Here is a 17,843-nt window from a genome sequence, read left to right as displayed (position 1 = left end):
CGAAATTAATTCGTTCCGCAAGTTTTTTCTTCTTGCGATTTTTTCGTCTTGCGAAGCACGGTTTCCCATAGGAATGCATTGAAAAATCAATTAATGCGTTCCTATGGAGACCGCCTTCAGACCAGGTCCGGGGACAGCGGGGAAGACGCTTGCCCGGAGCTTGCGCGGCTGGCGGTGGGGAGAAGGGCTTTTCTCCCCGCCGCCAGCCTTCAGAAGAGGTCCGGGGACAGCGGGATCATACCACCTTAAACAGTCATGACTCCCCCCCCCCTAAGACTCATGGGAGCTGTAGTTTCCTAAGGATGCTGAGAGTTGTTAAGTGACCCCTATTCCCTCTCACAGAACAATAATTTTCAGAGCGCTTTAACTATTGCTGCTGAAAATCCCCATTAAAGGGCAGCAGCTATTTTGATATTTCATGCTTGGTATGTCTACGTAGGCCCTCTGTGGCATGGGCGTTAAAACTAAGACATGTAATCATGTGGGAATTTAGGCCCCCATAAAGTTTCCTGTTTGGGCCTCATCTTTGCTGCTTCTTTTAAATATCTGAAGTATATCAAAGATTACCAGTATATCAAAGCCGCCCAGAGAGGCTGGGGCAACCCAGTACCATGGGTGGGGTACAAATAATAAAATTACTACTACTACTACCACTACTATATTCAGTCAGGCACTTTGGATTCTTTACATCCAAGTTTGACAATATCTGCAGTTCTACTAGTAAATAAGACTTCTCTTGAAAACATGGCTTAATAACATTTGGCATCAAAAGCAAGATGAGTAAAACACTTTCCATCCACAATCATGGTTACTGTAAATCACAAACAGCACCATATATGCATTAACAAACTGTGAAGCTAACATGAGGCCCCATATGCATAATGGTGCATCACTGAAATGATGAAACTGCGTGATAAAAGGCAACGAATGCATGCATTTAGACTATCTTCTTTTTTTTAAGTCATGGTATGAATGAGCCTCATGGGTCTTGCACTTAACCACTTTGTTCCATCCTTGGCACAAGCCATCACAAAACTTTAAACAATGGCTTCATATCATGGCTTCATATCATGGCTTTAAACAATGGCTTCATATCATGGGAAACTGTACTTGACCAAAGAAATCCTAACTTGTTCATTCACTCATGTGAAAGGAGGTGTGAAGAAGCCACGAGGTTTGCTTGTATCTTGTAGGCCACCCTTATGCAGACTAGAGGATGGAACTACACTTGTTGTTTACCACGTTAAAAATGCGTTATTAAAATGCAACATAAGAGGGCACTGCAGAGCAGTGAGCGACCGACTGTGGAAAATTGCTATTCAGTGTTATACAATGTGTGTGGGGTTTTTTTTAAAAAAATGCTTAGCAGGTCAATGTAGGTCTGACCTGAGTTCCCCAAATAAACACTGTGCCAAACACAAGGTGGGTCATAGTGAGGTTCAGAGGGAAAAAATGGTGAGAGGTAAACTGGTTTTTATGGTCCTGAGGTTCAAGACATCAAATCTTATCTTCAAGGAGGGTACACATGACCTATATCTCTTCACATTCGCACCTTTGGAAAAAATATAGACTCATACTTACTACTGCTTACTAATGGACTGATACATTATTTATAACCTTGAACTTTATTAATTTACATGGAGACAGTCCCACCTTATCACTTGATGATAAATATTAAGTATACTATGCTAAAACTCACCCCCCCGGCAATTCCCCCTTACAGGAGACTGAACACATGCAGCATAAATTTAATTTAGAACCGAGGCTGCTTTTCTCAGTGTATTATTTATATAAATACAGTCCTTCCCAATGGGCTTCACCACATTTATTCAATCTATATTTCACACACACACACACACACACACACACACACACGGATATCTTATGTATCTTGTCTTACATATATATATGTATATATATTATATGACTTATATGTACATATTTACAACCCTTCAAAATACACTGCATTTATATACAAATACAGCTCACCAAGGGGATCCATACAGTAATTTAAAGGAAGTTCTTCATAAAGCAAGGCAGTTTCACATCCCTAAGATGTTGAAGAAGTAAATGATAGCCATATGCCATATTCGGTCGTAAACATCATACGAGTCCAGCCTGTCTGGAACTCCTGTAAGCATCAATTGGAGTTTTTTTTTGGGGGGGAGCCTAGTAAGAGACTCTAAGCTGATGAAGAAACACATACACATTTAATAAGCAAAGGGGATATGCAGGTAACTGCATAGTGCTTTAGTAAAAATATTATGGGGTGTGTTCCCCCCCCCCAGGGGTGGGGGACTTGGAATTCCAATTCATTGTCTTTTGTTTATCTATTCCAAGTGCAGTGTTGCTCCCAAGAGGACAGAAATGTTGGAAGCACTGTTAAACAACAGCCAAAATATACTCTTCCCTGGAAGAACAAATGGCTTCTTCCCTAGAGACACATTTAAATCCTGAGGACAAAAGTAATGAGAGGTTTTGCATTCACCACCTTCATTTAAAAGCCCCGCAAGAGGCCCCAACGAGCTTGGTTTTAGATCTCGGTGAGAGTGAGCTTGTAAGATCCAGCCGCCTCTTCAATCTGTAACTGGAAAGTATCCTCGTTGGAATAGTGCTTCACAATGTTATCGTCCATATTCACCAAGATGCTAAGGAAATAAGAGAGTATTAAAAATGGGACGCTTTAAAGCCTAGCGGAAACACACCCAATGGGGCAGCACACAGCTAGGCCAACCCTATGGGCATCATCATCATCATAATCTTCTAGGTCGACCTAACAAAATACACTTCTGTGATGAACAAAATAGGATCCGGGTCTCACAGGGAAAGTTACATTAGGTCTCAAGGTTCCCTTTTTTCTCTTGCCAACTGATGGAGGGAGTATTGGGGAAATTTATGGATTTATTTTTCCCCCAAATAGGAGCTGCTTTCTAGCAAACCACAGAGAAGATTGAGACCAGTTAGAGGAGGGCTTCTCAAACTTGGCTCTCCAGCTGTTTTTGGACTACAAATCCCATCATCCCTAGCTAGCAGAACCAGTGGTCAGGGGTGGTGGGAGTTGTAGTCCCAAACACACACACACACACACACAGAGAGAGAGAGAGAGAGAGCGCACGCGCTAGAGAACCAAGTTTGGGAAACCTTGAGTTAGAGGTTCAGCCTGCCAGACAAAATCTGGCAAACACTAACATACTCAAAGTGCTTGTTGCCACAATACCCTTAGGTCCTTGCTACCCAATGAGGAGGAAAGCTACCTACAATTTCAAATTTGCAGTTACATCTATGCTTACTTGTTTATCAAAAGAAACAGTTTAAGGACCAAACATGTGATAAGAACAGAGGTGGGTTTACGGCAGCACGGCCGGTTCCATAGCACTGGGTGCTGAGCCTAGGGAGCGCCACAGAGTGTCACAACCACGATGTAGTGAATTGAGCAGAACGCAAGACGCTCTATATGTGTGTGTGTGTGCGCGCGCGCACACACACACACACTCTCTCTAAATTTTGACACCATGCAAGACACTGCTGAAATTTATCAAGTGAGGTGGACTGCAAACATGTGCGATATTGAAAAGCTGTTCCCTTTCACAGCAGTGCTGTGGGCCTCAGATTCTCTATTGCCAATGACCTAGAGCAGCGGTTCCCAACTGGTGGCCCTCAGACCCCAGGGGATCTGCATAACCCACCCAGGGTGTCCATGGCACAATTCACATAACAAAAACTACCACAGAGATATCAAAATTTGTCAAAAAGTAGGCTTGGCTTTTGAAAAACTGGGGGGTTCCCAGTACTTAGCTAATTGGGAACCATTGTCCTAGAGATACCACTTCATCTTGCTGAGAGATTGTTTCTGGGTATTCTGACAACATGCAATGAGTACAAGAAAGGGATGTGCTGTTGCTGCCTTGAGAGCTAAGTGGTGATTTCTTTTCCCTTAGCAAAACTATTTATTAGTGAAGAGTAAAGACTTAGCACACAACCCAGGGTTGTTCTCTCTTTCTCTCCAGCAGCTGAGGAATCATGCAGTGAGGGTGAGTTCACTTGGATTAGCTCACTTTTGCATTCTAATTCTGTGTGGCAGCTGTACTCTCAGAGCTCAATATCTTGGGGAAACAGTATTGCTCCTGTTCAAAACAGGTTCAGTGTGGGGAGAAGGCAGATATGTGTACAGAGAGTGTGAAAAACAACATGTAAGACGCCATATCTTGCCTGCAAAGCTGCAGAGGGATACTATTTTCAACATACTCACCCTTTTTTACATTTCTTGAAGACTTTCCCAATTTTATCCAAAGGGACATCATATTTGTCAGATATCTAAACAAAGCAAAAAGGAAAACAATCACAAAAATGAAGTAATAAGACATGAACGAGTCCTCACAAATTGCATTTGGAGTTTGGGCTATTATGTGCTAACCGTAGTTCAGGACTGAAACCATGGTTTAAACTTCCAAACACACAGCAGTGAAACCAAGATGCAGAGAAGCTTGTCTTCTCTCACAGTCTATCCTGTCAGATTTGTAAGTTCATTCTATGGCAGAGCATCCTCTGATGGCAGAGGAATGCCTATAACTATAGCTTGGTCAACTATGGTTGGCTCGCTTGCTATACATTCAGTGGTCAGAGATTATGGGATGTGCAGTCCAACAATAATCTGGAAATCCACAGGTTGAGCATTCCTGCCCTACAGAAACCAAAAATTGGTCAAATATTTAACTTATTGGCAATAATGAACACCTTTTGCTTTCATAGTATCCAAACCTTCTATTCAAGATGGTAAGCTTTACAAAAGAGCACAAGAGTTCATAGTGGTTTTTAAGCAAGAGATTCCTACTGTGAGAACTGAGGGTGTGCAGGCTCGTGAGAGAACAGTATATGTCAGAGACTCTACCTGGCTCTCCACAAACATCTGAAATATTTGTAAAAACATATGTACACATTCCATCCAGCCCAACAGTCTATTCTCGCAGAGGCCAACTAGATGCCTATAGGAAGCCAGAAGTGGACTCTTTGCCTAAACCTCTTTCCAAGTCATCCAAGTTGGTAGCCATCAATACAGTGAGCTCTGTATTTTAATTACATGCTGTGTTCTAAGCAAACCAAAAACCAAGCAAGCAAGAAAGACACTGGTGTTATTCTGGGGGAATGCCATGAAACGGGAGTAGAATGCTCTAGCCATCCTGTCCACAGACCCCCTCAGAAAGTCAGAGTCACAAAGCAGACTGAGCGCTTGCAGAAGATCTACAGTCTCACCCAGCTGAGTGCTCAATGGTGATAGGAGAACATACCTGAAGACCCTGGGAACTGGAGAAAGGATTCTCCGCCCCCCAAATATACAAGATGGCAGCCCAAGGCCATGAAAGGCACTACACAGCAGTTCACAAAAGAAGAGTCTGCTGGATCAAGTGAATGGCCCACCTAGTCCAGCATTCTGTGTTTGTGGGAAACAAGCAAGCAAGATTCAAGCACAAGACCACGCTTCCCTTCTGTGGTTTCCAGAAGCATTGCTGCCACCAAACTGTGTAGGCAAAGCATAGCCATTGTGGCTAGTAGACATCAATAGCCCTGGTTAGAGGATTATTTCTGGGTTTGTTCTAATCTCAGCACCAAATGCTAATGTTCATAAGATGGCAGATGGCATTTTGTAGAAGTATAGTTTCTCCATACGTGTGCTTTGGTTTCCAATTGAGGGGAGCTTATGTTGCAGCCATCAAGTTATGTCAATCACTCCCCACCCCACACACTTTCTCCTTAACAGCCAAGTTTACACAAGGCACAAGGTTCGGAGCACCCCTTGCATGCAAGACATTTCAAGCTGCTGTGAAGGAATCTGAGATCAGGGGCTGGAATCTGAAACCCAAGGGCAAAAGCTTCTGAGCCTTTCCAAAGGCTTGGTTCAACTCCATAATCCTAGCTGGCTTAATACATAAGGCAGACAAGCAAAGGCAAACAGCCTAAGTCAGGGGATGGGCAGAGGGTACACCTCTGGGTGGGTCTGCAAGAGTTTCTGATTCCCATCTTCTTCTTCTTTTAAAAAAGGAAAAATAAACGAAAACCAGGAGTAGGGTTTTCTGTACGAGCTGTGAGGTCAGTTCTGGTTAAAAACAAATTCCCAGGCTGAGCATTAATTCAGGGATGCTGTGTTCTTTCATTCTAACTACGTCTCCTCTGGTGAGCCACTGTTTTCCAGGCCAAGGTATTCAGATTAGGAAACAAAGCAGATTCTTCTAAGCATGAAGTCTGTCTTGGACTACAAATCCCATCATCCCTGACCATTGACTAGGCAGATGTGAGTTGCAATCCAGCAGACATCCAGAAGACACCATGTTGGCAATTGTTGAGATATTCCAGTTAAATATAGTCTAGCTCATACATATCAATGGATCTACTCTGAGGAAAACGTAGTTGCAAACCTGAATTCAGGGGATATAGTAATGGGGGTGATCAGGGTTACTGGATAGCAGAGATGTTGTTACGAGGTGGGCCCAGGGAGACCAAGACCCATTTGTGTGTGAGAGACGGGCCTCAGAATTCCTTGTCGGACACACTGCATCCCACAAAATGCAGTGTCAATGAGAAACACACACACACAGCCTCCCACCAATGTACCGTATTTTTCGCACCATAAAGCGCACCGGACCATAGGGCACACCCAGTTTTTTGGGGGGGGAAATAAAGGGGGGGAAATTATTTTTCCCCCAGGCGCGGGGCTGGGGCGGGGGAAGCTTGAGCTTCCCCCGACCCCAGCCCCCAAACAGGCAGCTCTTTGCAAGCCGTGGGAGCGCTCCCACTGCTTGCTGAGAGGTCCGCGAAGCCTGGACGCGCTGAGCTCAGCGCGCGCAGGCTTCAGCATGCAGGCAAGTCTCCGCAAGCAGCGGGAGCGCTCCTGCTGCTTGCGGAGAGGTCCGCGAAGCCTGGACACGCTGAGCTCAGTGCGCGCAGGCTTCAGCATGCAGGCAACTCTCCGCAAGCAGCGGGAGCCCAGCACTGGGCTCCCACTGCTTGCGGAGAGGTGTGCGAAGCCTGGAGAGCGTGAGGGGTCGGTGCACACCGACCCCTCTCACTCTCCAGGCTTCAGCGAAAGCCTGCATTCGCACCATAGGACGCACACACATTTCCCCTTCATTTTTGGAGGGGAAAAAGTGCGTCCTATGGTGCGAAAAATACGGTAATTTTACTCGGAGACCTACGTTTGCAAATTAGCACCTGCAGGTTTTGTGCAAATTTATGTCATGGACTCTGGTGCTTTGAAGCTTTGAAGCCACCTAGCAGCACCCTAGCAATTGTTTTGGAACTGGATTCCTTTTGGGAAATTGAGTGGGAGTGAAATGAGCTGCAGTGGAACCAATATAAAAATTAGAGACCCAGGGTGTTGATTTTGCGAAATGTTTCAATATTAATTGCATTCAACCTTGGGCTAGAATGCATTCCTGTGTGCCTGCATTTTGTGACTCATGCCTCCCCCTCCTATGTTGTGTTCCACCACTCCTATCTGACCCTGAAAGTGGCACAGATGGCAGGATGTTTTTCTGCGTCTGCTGTGAGTTGGCACTGGCATCTCCTTGAGAAGTTCCAGGGAGAGATATGGGAAAGGAATGTCAGCAACCCTTACTGAAGGTCTGGTTGCCTAGACAACTGCCCGATCTGTTAAAAGCTGAGACCACAGGTTTTGAAAGACCCAGAGGAAGTTGAAACCAGTGTGGAGTCATGTATCTTTATATCCTTTTACCTGTAAACTTTCTTGATGTATGTAGAAGAATGGTTGATGATTTATGACTCTTTGTTTGCTGTGTTTGAACTACTGTGTATAAGCTTCATTCTGATTTGTGTCTGGGACGTCTTTTCTAACTGGTTCTGGTTGGCAACACTGTCCGATTGCAAAAGTAAATAAACAGAGTCCCTAACTGGATCTGCTGACGCTTCCTGTAATTTTCTTGGTTCTGTGTTGGTAACAAATTTGGTGTAGAAGCCAAATTCTTATTACAGAACTGAGGACTCGCCGACAAAACTATTGTATTTTTTATATTTTGTTGGGAGATGCCCAGAGTGGCTGGGGCAGCCTAGTCAGATGGGTGGCATATAATAATAATAATAATAATAATAATAATAATAATAATAATAGTTATTCTGCATGTTCCACACATGGAAAGCACAGATTTGAGTGGTTTTCTGCTCAGCACCTCTACCTGCAACAAAAATAGGATTGCCCTGTGAAAATGTCCCTAATAAGACTTCAGATGTGGCTGTTTTCATCCCACATTCTCAAAATATATTTTAGGCTTGATAGTTTCTTGGTTAAGCTTTGCAATGAAGTAGATTTTTTTATATACCTATGAGTGTGAAGAAGCATACACAAAGAATACCTTCATCCATTATGCAGCATGGGAGTGGGGGGAGAAAGAGAGGGAGACAGACAAAGCATTTTTAAAGAACCTGGCACACTGGCAAGACCTGAGCAAGTAAGGTCATTCACACGAGATCAACACTACTGTCTGCCTCATTACAAGAGATTACATGCTAATTTTGGCATAGGGGAAAAAAGTCAGATTGTAGGAACTTGCAGTTAAAGAGGTCAGCCACAAAACAAGGATCATTTTCTGTGTCAACAGAAAACTAAGGCACATGCTGTTCTCCAGAGGACAATGGGATGGACTAAGTGGCTTGTCTGCATGATCTAATCCTGATTTAATAAGTCAGGATATGCATCAGCGTCATGCACCCACATGCAGCCATTTAGACAAGTGGGGGAACAAACCAGGAAGTCACAGTTACCAATGGTCTCATGTTGCATGCAAACCTGGAACTATGATGAATGGCTTCAAAACAAGCCAGGATATGAGAGCCAGCTTTAAACCATGGAAGGACCAAATAAGTTTTGTGCGAGGGCCTGAAGATCATGCATATCCTGGCATATTTAAGTAAGGATTTGATGGCACAAACTGGGCAAATCTATGGGTTTTCTGAGAGCTAGACTGGTTCCTGGAGCTCCCATAGTCCTCCTGGGCAATAGCTTTACTGGCCCTTTGCCTAGCTCTACCCCTCTGTACTATGAGATTGGTGGCTGTCCTTTCTGTTCTCAACTTCCCCTTCCTGTTAGCAAAGTACATGAGATGCATGCAAAGAGGACACACAAGTAACCAAAGCTCTTGCCTTCTCAGTTCCTAAAACGTGCCAGTGGAAAATCTAATGTTAATGTTACGGTGTGTTCTTTCTATTTCATCCAAAGGGTCATTCTGGTAGTGAAATTGGTTTTAATGTTCCCCCCTCTCTCTTCCGTCAAAGAAAATATTTGCACAGGTCCAATGGGGTCCAGAGTTAGTGCAGTGATTCAAGCACAGCTGCAGTTTTAGGCTTAGGGAGAACAACTCACTAGGCATTTCCATTGTTGAAACCAATAGGACAACCACACCAATTAGCAAGGTTATATCCCTGAAGTACAGAAAACTGGGCATCTTGTTTCTCCAGCTTTTACTAAAATTTGGTGCTAGAGAAGCTTGCAACTTACAGCTTCCATTAGACCCTTCAGAGACGGACTCTTGAGCATAAGTGCATCAAAGACTTCTTCCGATTCCTTTCGAACATACAGCAACACTGGAACAACGACAAAGTCAATGAGGATTTAGAGAAAAAAATCAGATTGAAAACAAACATTAGGCATTTATTAGTCAAACAATAAGTTGAGATGCTATAACGCGACGCATAACTATTTCAGGCCAGAGCAGTCAGAAGCAGTACTTTAAACCCACTCTCTGCAAACCAGGTAGAAGCTTGATAGTGTGTGGGCCTGCCTAGGAGGAAACAGGACTGGAGAAAATTCTGCACTTAACTCCTCATAATGGACACTCCAGGGACTTGTCATAATAAATGCTTTCTTTGAGAGCAACCCATCCCCCACCTTGAGAATGAGGTGGTTCTTCTACTCTTAGAATTTCAAAAATCAAAATATGGTGACATTTGGCTGGACGTTGACTGGACTACTGTGATGTCATAGAATGCTCACATATATTCTAAACCACGTGAACAAAATTAAACTGGGCCCATCAACTCAGTGTACTAACAACAGGTCTCCCAAAATGAAGTGATTAACGAGAAATCAGTCGCAGTCAAGAGTTCTTTGGAAAGAGGGATTGTCAAATCACTCAGGAAACTGTAGCTCTGTCTCCGAACAACTCTCAGAACCCGTAACATACCTGTGGTTCCCAGAATTTCTTGGGGAAAGCTTAAAGTGATATAATACTGCTTTAAATATATAGTGCATATGGGACCTTCGTTGAAGCAGTAGCTTTCAAGCAATTACGGTAAAGTTTGCTTATAGGTACAGATGTGAATTCAAGCAATTAACCTCCCTCACCGCTACAGTCTAGGAATAGCACAATGACTTGGGCCAGGGTCAAGTGTACCTAGACTGGGTGAGGGACTCTGTTATTCAGCAAGCTGGATTTGTGATGTTCTGGTGGCATGAGAGACTGATCAATCAATCAATAAATCAGTCAGGAAATTCTGTTTGCTAGGTATTTTTGTCCCATCTATGAAGACCTCGCACCTTCAAATCAAGATATCGGAGACCATTTCACATTGCAACAGGGAGCTTCAAGCGCTTGGGATGTGTCACCGCTGAGGAAAGCTGTGCTGAGGCTCAAGATCACACAAAGCAAGGAAACTGAGCACAGTATATTGGCTGCCCTTAATTCACCCCTGTGAATGAATGCTATCAAAGTTGTATTTGCTATAGGCGATAACAGTACCACACCTACAGTTTCAGTTTATATTATACTGTTACCGGTCAATAGGGGTAAATTTAGGGCAGAACTGCCAGACTGAATAACTTCCATGAATTGAAGAGCTAAAAAGGAAGGCTGAAGTGGATTAGAACTGTAATATGCACAGCTTCCTTAAGTTCTCCATGCAAACCGGTGACCTATTTTGTTACTTGCTATAATGTAAAAAGCAAGCCATTCATTCATGTTGTGGAAGATGACAACGGAGGGGGGAAAGTTTTCATTTGAGTGAATGTTTCTCTGGGTTTAGAGCTGCTTCATGTGGTATATTTTGTACTGTGTATTTGATCCCCCCCAAGTCAAAGTGGCCAGGTGTGAGTGGAGGACTTTTGGATCCAGCCCACAGGCCAGATTCAATTCCCCGGTCCTGTAATACGTCAAGGGGACCTGGCTCATGCACTGGCAAAATTAGCTAACACAAGCCTGCCTTTTAGAATCCATACTGCCTTTTAGAACCCATACTGGACTATTATGAAGTACAACCCAAACAGTGCTTTCTTTTCCTCGTGGTTAGTGGCATTATTTACCTCTCTTTGGTTCCTCTATTCGAGACAGCTTAACCGGGGTGGCAGCAAAATCATCTTCATTGATATAAGGCCCCCTCTTCATGGCAGAGCTACAAGAAAACCAGCCAGACCATCGGATCACTCAATCCAAAAGCTTGCAAGACCACTTGCCCCAAACCACACCTATCAGCTAGCTTCACAGGTGACATCAGCCAATGGGCAAAAGGACAGTGTTTAATCATGCAATGTCTGCGCAGTCCTGCTCCCAGCAGGAAACAAGAAAGCAGAACTTTAATCCCTGCTCATCTGCAAAACAGGTACCGGTATTAAAAGTCCTCTGCAAAAGTGCTCTTTGGAGCAGCTTGCGCACAAGCTTTTGCAAAGGATTTAAGACGTCTCCTGCACTCGAAAGGGAATATGGGGGCTCTCTTAAATGCTTTTGCAAGGCTTCCCCCTCCCCCTTTAAGTCCCCACTGTCAGAGGCTTAAAGCGGAAGTGTAGTGAGACTTAGGGCAAGGGATTTTGACTGGCGGCCGTCCCCACTACCCTGCCAATCCAGTGATCTTGTCAAGTGGTGGACCCACTCACTGGTCACATTTGGCCCACGAGGCAGATCCTGATAAGGATTTGGCCCATGGAGGCAAAAAGGTTCCCCACCCCTGCTTTAGATGTTGTTTAATTCCCATCCGTCCCAGCAGACATTGGCCAATGACCAGGGGTGATGGGGTTGTACTCAGTAACACCTGGAGGGCCCTGAGTTCCCCATCCCTGAGTTAACTAGAACAAAACAGTGCGTTCCTCATTCAAAAATATTTAGCAGCTCTGGAGTATGGAAGTGGTAACAAGTCTTACCCTTCGCCCTCCAGTTCTTCAGATGCAACAGGAAAGACCTAGAAAGGGTATAGAGGGGGGAAGTCTAGTTATTTTTACATGTTCTGGAGAAAACTTAATAACCGATCAGTACAATTGTGTTGCGTGTACCCAGCCACCTTGACAACTGGTAGAAAAGTGCTTTGGAAACCATTCAGAACTAGCCTTTGTCTGCTACTGGTTTGCTTTCTTCCTTGATCATCACCAACCTATATACAGTAGTACCTCTGGTTAAGTACTTAATTCGTTCCGGAGGTCTGTTCTTAACCTGAAACTGGTCTTAACCTGAAGCACCACTTTAGCTAATGGGGCCTCCTGCTGCCGCCGTGCTGCCGGAGCACGATTTCTGTTCTCATCCTGAAGCAAAGTTCTTAACCCGAGGTACTATTTCTGGGTTAGCGGAGTCTGTAACCTGAAGCGTATGTAACCTGAAGCGTATGTAACCCGAGGTACCACTGTATCTCCCATCTCGCTGTTCTCCTAAGCTTGGAGAGGCTCCTGCCCACTGCTCCCTTCCTCACCTTCTCTCTATCTTCCAAACCCCCCAAACCCAGTTCTTTCAAAGTGCTTCCTGGATGCCTACCACCCTGGCTTTTTCAAAAATTCTCAGCTACTCTTGCTCTCCTGTTCACCCCCATATACTTGCTACTAAACCCTCTTTCACTTTCCCCCCTTTGTCTCCTCCTGCCACAAACACTTTTTATGCTTTGAGAAATAACCTTTCTTACTTCTTTACTATCATCCTCCCTCCCAGATATAAAGCAAAAGAGGAATCGTACATGAGCTCCCCGCTGAAGATTGGAATAGTGAACATCAGGTATGAAGAGAACTGGCTGAGTATCAAGGTCCATGAACGGCTTAAAGATAGTGATATCTGTACGCTTGTGGGACGGAAGCAGCGGCACTTTGACGTCAGAAACTGTTGGAAAGAAGAAGGAAATAATACATTTCTCTCTCACACACAACCTCCCTTAGTGTCTGCTTTCTGAAGAAGAGCCTGTTTTACGACTCCTTGCCAAGTGGAACAAAGTAGAATGGAGATCCTGGGAGTGGATTTGAGACTCTTTCCTATACTACCATTCTGCTGCAAAAATTGGCAGGCCTGTTATATTATGAGCTCAAAGACAAAGGGCCACAAGTGGGGAGAACCCTGTTGCACTCCTGTCTTGCTTGCAGGCTCCCCACAGACATCTGATTGGTCATGGTGAGAACATGGGCTTTGGTATGATCCAGCAAGACTCTTTTTTCATCCTTAACCTGACCCATGGAACTCCCATCTCTATCTGTGCAGCCCTGCCCTGGACTCCATTTATTAGGGCTTGTCCACATTTGAGTGTTATAGCTAGCTGCAAATCTGCTTTGTCTCCATTCAAAATAGTCTGTACCCACATGTATTTGAATCTGTACATCAGGAGCAATTAGGGGCTTTCCCATTCATACCAGGAGGTGGTCCCTTTTGTATTCGTCCCTGCCTTCTACGCCGTGGATTCTGTCAATTAAGTACCGGCAGGATCTGTGGGGCAGATAGCTGCGCACACACCTTGTTTTTCTAAAATAATTCCCCACCCAAGTAGTATGCAAAAGCACACAGTTTATATCTGCTTGTGCAATTTTCCGGTTGGTTTTGTGCAAATCCAAGGGATCAAAAAGGGGGAAAATCCATTCAGGAGAGCCCTGGAAATAGCTACTAGTACAGCTGCGGGGGGAAATGAAAGCACTTAGGAAGTGCTGAACATGGAAAGGGCTGAATGAGCCCCAAAATATCACAAAAACAAATTGGCTGTGATCCAGAGTGGAATGATTTGATTTCCCACAACTTCTTGGATTATCCTCATATCAGGTAAACCCAAATTTACAGGGTAAAAGCATTGAGACTGGTGTTGTTGCAGGCTAATGCCATGTGGACTATGTAAAGTATATGGGAACGCAAACAGCTGTAAACTCTAGTGTGTGGACAAGCCCTAGCCACACAACTAAAAATGGGTTGGGATCTAGAATTTAATTTTGGGAGTCAACTCGTGGGCCCTGCTAGGATTATAAACAGGAGGATAAATGTATTGTTGCATGCCACCCCAGTTTACAAGTGGTGCAACATTCCAGGGGGTTCCAGGCTTCATGTTTCATTTTGGAAATGAGGCATGGCGGAGACTGTGGTGTCTTTATGATATATGGTTTATTTACGCATATATACAACCTGATCCTATGATGGAGGGGGTTCACAGCATGAACACCCCAGCCTTGGATTCAAACAGGAATCAACCACTGCTTTCTGCATTGCTCCGATTCTCTCTCCAGCTTTCTGCTTTACTTCTAAGTCACTGCTCCAAACTCTCCTCTCTAAACTCTGGCTTTATCTCTTGAGACGTGGGGACCCTGCTCTCATATGCCATCTTGCACTGAGCCCCTTAATCCCCCTCATCACCCAGGCTATTACCTCACCAGGAGGCTTGTCTGACTATTCCAAGAATTAGAAGCATTGATTAAATTCTAACACTTACTGGATCCAGGGATTAGAGCGGTCTGGCACCCAGTTTAACAACCCCAAATTTATAACATCAAGTTTTGGATGCCCCAAGCAACCTTCAGATATTCTACCAAGACACCATTTCCAAAAATGAATGTATTTAAATGCATTTATCTCTACTTCTGCCTCAGAAAATCCTGTTAATAATATAGTTTGTGAGGTGGCCCTACATTCATGTCTTGGTGTAATTGCATTAAAGTTGCATTTTCTTGCTCGGCTGCCTCTCCTCAAGCTGAACACGCCTATCGTAGCAAGGGCTAAATAAAGGTTCAATTCCACGAACACCATTATTGTCTGCCCCACATCAGCACACCTCCCCTTTAGGAAAAACAAACCAACCCTGTGCTTTATACTATTGCTTGCATTTCAAATTTAGATTTAGTTGAAATTTTCCACTAAATGAAATGGCACTTTAATATTTCCTTTATACCATTGCTTGCATTTCAAATCAGATTTAGTTGAAATTTTCCACTAAATTAAATGGCACTTTAATATTTTCTACTTACAGGCATTCAGCTGGGAGCTGGGGTCAGTACACTTGCCTTTTCTTTTGCTTTGTTTTCGTTCCTCATCTCTGATCTTCCTCTCTGCCCCCTGTCAGATAGAAAGAAGAAAGGATATTTACAGAGGATTGGCTTCCTCCCCACTGAGGTCAGCATCCCTGGTCCCTCCCAAATCAGGCATTGTGGAAGTAAGTCACGCTTGGAACTTCTTCCTCTTCCAAAAGTCATTGAACTTGAAACCAAACCCATACACAGTTCAAATCAGCAAAGACATAGTAAGTCTAACTCTTTGAAGATGGAGTGTTATGGTGTTAGTTATTACATGTAATCTTCACGACTGTTTTAAAGGGTGGTAGGCAAGAAAATTGTTGCCGCATCTCTCAGCCAGTATAACTGGTGTCTCTGTTTTATAATCAATAAAGAGAATTTTTCTTATGTCAAAGCAAGGCTTGAAGTATTATGGACACTATATTAGAAATGTAGATTGCAACCAAGTATGAATGATCAATTATTGCACCTGACTTGCGCGTGCGGGGGAGCAGATTCAAGCCAGAAAATACAGTGGTACCTCGGATTACAGACGCTTCAGGTTATAGACGTTTCAGGTTACAGACTGTCCCAGAAACAGTACCTCGGGTTAAGAACTTTGCTTCAGGATGAGAAATCACGCAGCAGCAGTGCGGTGGCAGCAGGAGGCCCGATTAGCTAAAGTGGTGCTTCAGGTTAAGAACAGTTTCAGGTTAAGAACGGACCTCCGGAACAAATTAAGTTCTTAACCCGAGGTACTACTGTAGTTGTAAGCATTGTTTATGTCCCTTGCCGTAAGCAATGAGGATCAAAACAACAGCTTGAAGTAGTTAGTTTTATACACAAGCAAACCCACATGGGTGAAAGGATGCTACAAACAGAATAAATTGATTTGTCTCATTTAGAAAACAAGGAAAGGGTGTATTCAGGTTTGCTGTGAAATATCACTTTTAATTTGCTATGTGCCCTATTAAATTTTTTATTGATCAATACCTAAAGCAAAGCAGACTTATATTATTGTTTAAAAATGTTACTTTCAAAGCTTTTGGATGTTACGTTTGCTTGAGTTCCTTTTAAAGACAAATGATCCCATAACAATATCAAGGTGGTTACGGTCAACCATGTGTTGTTTTACTGCAGTTCTAACCAGGGGGTTAGAAAGCATATAATCTATCCTCTCCTGAGACTGTTTCCAGGTCAATCTTTAGAGACCTTCTTGAGAGAACTAATACTGTTATTACTGAGCAGGTGCCAATTTTGTTAAGGTCTTGTTTTGTTAGACTTGTTGTGATTGCTAATTCTACATTTGTCATCCTTTATAATAAATTTTATCGAGGCAGTGCTCCGCTACTGCAGAGCTTTCCAAACTTTTCATGTTGGTGACACACTTTTTAGACATGCATGATTTTGCAACACAGTAATTCAGTTTTCCTAGCAAACCGGAGGTTAAACTAACCCCTTTCCAGACCTGGGAGGAGTGAGGGGAGCGTTCGCACAACACACACCTACACACTGCAGCCGACACACAGTTTGGAAAGCTCTGCACTACCATATAGTGGATATACTCTCTCTGCACTAGGGCTGGGTGATATATTGATATATCGTCCAAAACCGGTTTGAAGTCCACATCGAGATATTGGTTTCATAATTTCTGACCTGGCAATATATCGCAAATCATGGTGTGGGTGTGTGGGTGTATGTGTGTGTCAGTGTGTGTGTGCTATGCAAAAATCGCAATGGGGGGGAAACCATGAAGCCAGCCAGCCAATGCCTCTACAGAGCTCCATCCTTATTTCAGACATTGTGATATATTGGTATATCGCAAATGTTTAGCTGGTGATAAACCAGATATTGCCCAGCCTTACTCTGCATAGGGTGTAGCTTCCCCCTACAAATACATAGAGCAAAACAAATGCATGTAAACTGATCTTGTGTGATTTTGAGAAAGCTTGCCTCTCCTTCTCCAGATGAGTTGACTGTACACACACACACACACACAGAGAGAGAGAGAGAGAGAGAGAGAGAGAGAGAGAGAGAGAGAGAGACCAAGCGATTATTACAATTCCTTCCAAGTGCCTAGCTGCTGAGACAACTAGTGGGGCAAAGTTTTAGGTTAAACTACTGGCTACAGGTGGTAAAAGAAAGGTGCAGCAGTAAAGCCACAGAAAGCCAAACTGAGAACATGGAAGTTTCTGTCTTGTAAACTTGCATCTTGTAAGCTAATCAATAAAGATGAAGATTGAACTGTAGATGAAAACAGGCCCATTTGGACCCACCTTCGTTGTTTTTTCCTCAACAGCGAGCGGCCTTTATTTATTTTTTTTAAGTAGATTAAAAAAAGCAGATCGACCTTGTTCTTCAATGTTTTGCTACTTGGATTTAGCACTACATTTTTTTGTTAATGGGGACAGAATCTGCAGGACAGAATGACCGCTTAACCCAGATGATGTAGAAATGCCAAAAGAGGGAAATCAAGTAGGCTCGAGTTGGCAAACTAGATGAACCACGCTGCTTTGTTCCTAAAATACTTTTTTTTAAGTATGTTTTTTTCTTATACACATCTTTGTTTTTTCTCACACGTCCCCCCACTTTTTTTCTCTGTATCACTTTATTTCTTTATAATTGAAGTTCATTCCAA

The 17,843-nt window shown here is 43.5% G+C and overlaps 1 protein-coding gene across 5 annotated transcripts in view; it reads right to left on the bottom strand.

Moving 5' to 3' along the window:
• Positions 1-1,196: 1,196 nt before the first annotated feature.
• GRHL1 (grainyhead like transcription factor 1) overlaps positions 1,197-17,843 on the bottom strand; it is a 61,769-nt gene continuing 45,122 nt past the window's right edge. For 3 of the 5 annotated variants that reach the window (XM_053380965.1, XM_053380963.1, XM_053380964.1), the window contains exons 10-16: positions 15,182-15,269; positions 12,931-13,070; positions 12,134-12,171; positions 11,303-11,391; positions 9,503-9,588; positions 4,250-4,314; positions 1,197-2,648 (exon numbers count right to left, since the gene is read on the bottom strand). In XM_053380965.1, the coding sequence (XP_053236940.1) occupies positions 2,534-2,648; positions 4,250-4,314; positions 9,503-9,588; positions 11,303-11,391; positions 12,134-12,171; positions 12,931-13,070; positions 15,182-15,269 (621 nt within the window). In that variant the 3' untranslated portion in view covers positions 1,197-2,533. Of the gene's footprint in view, positions 2,649-4,249; positions 4,315-7,271; positions 8,361-9,502; positions 9,589-11,302; positions 11,392-12,133; positions 12,172-12,930; positions 13,071-15,181; positions 15,270-17,843 lie in introns of those variants that run through there. The other 2 variants (XM_053380966.1, XM_053380967.1) reach the window with 2 other exon arrangements.

Source organism: Podarcis raffonei, chromosome 3 (genome assembly GCF_027172205.1).
Source record: "Podarcis raffonei isolate rPodRaf1 chromosome 3, rPodRaf1.pri, whole genome shotgun sequence".
NCBI lineage: Eukaryota > Metazoa > Chordata > Lepidosauria > Squamata > Lacertidae > Podarcis > Podarcis raffonei.
This window is presented reverse-complemented; position numbering and strand designations above follow the sequence as displayed.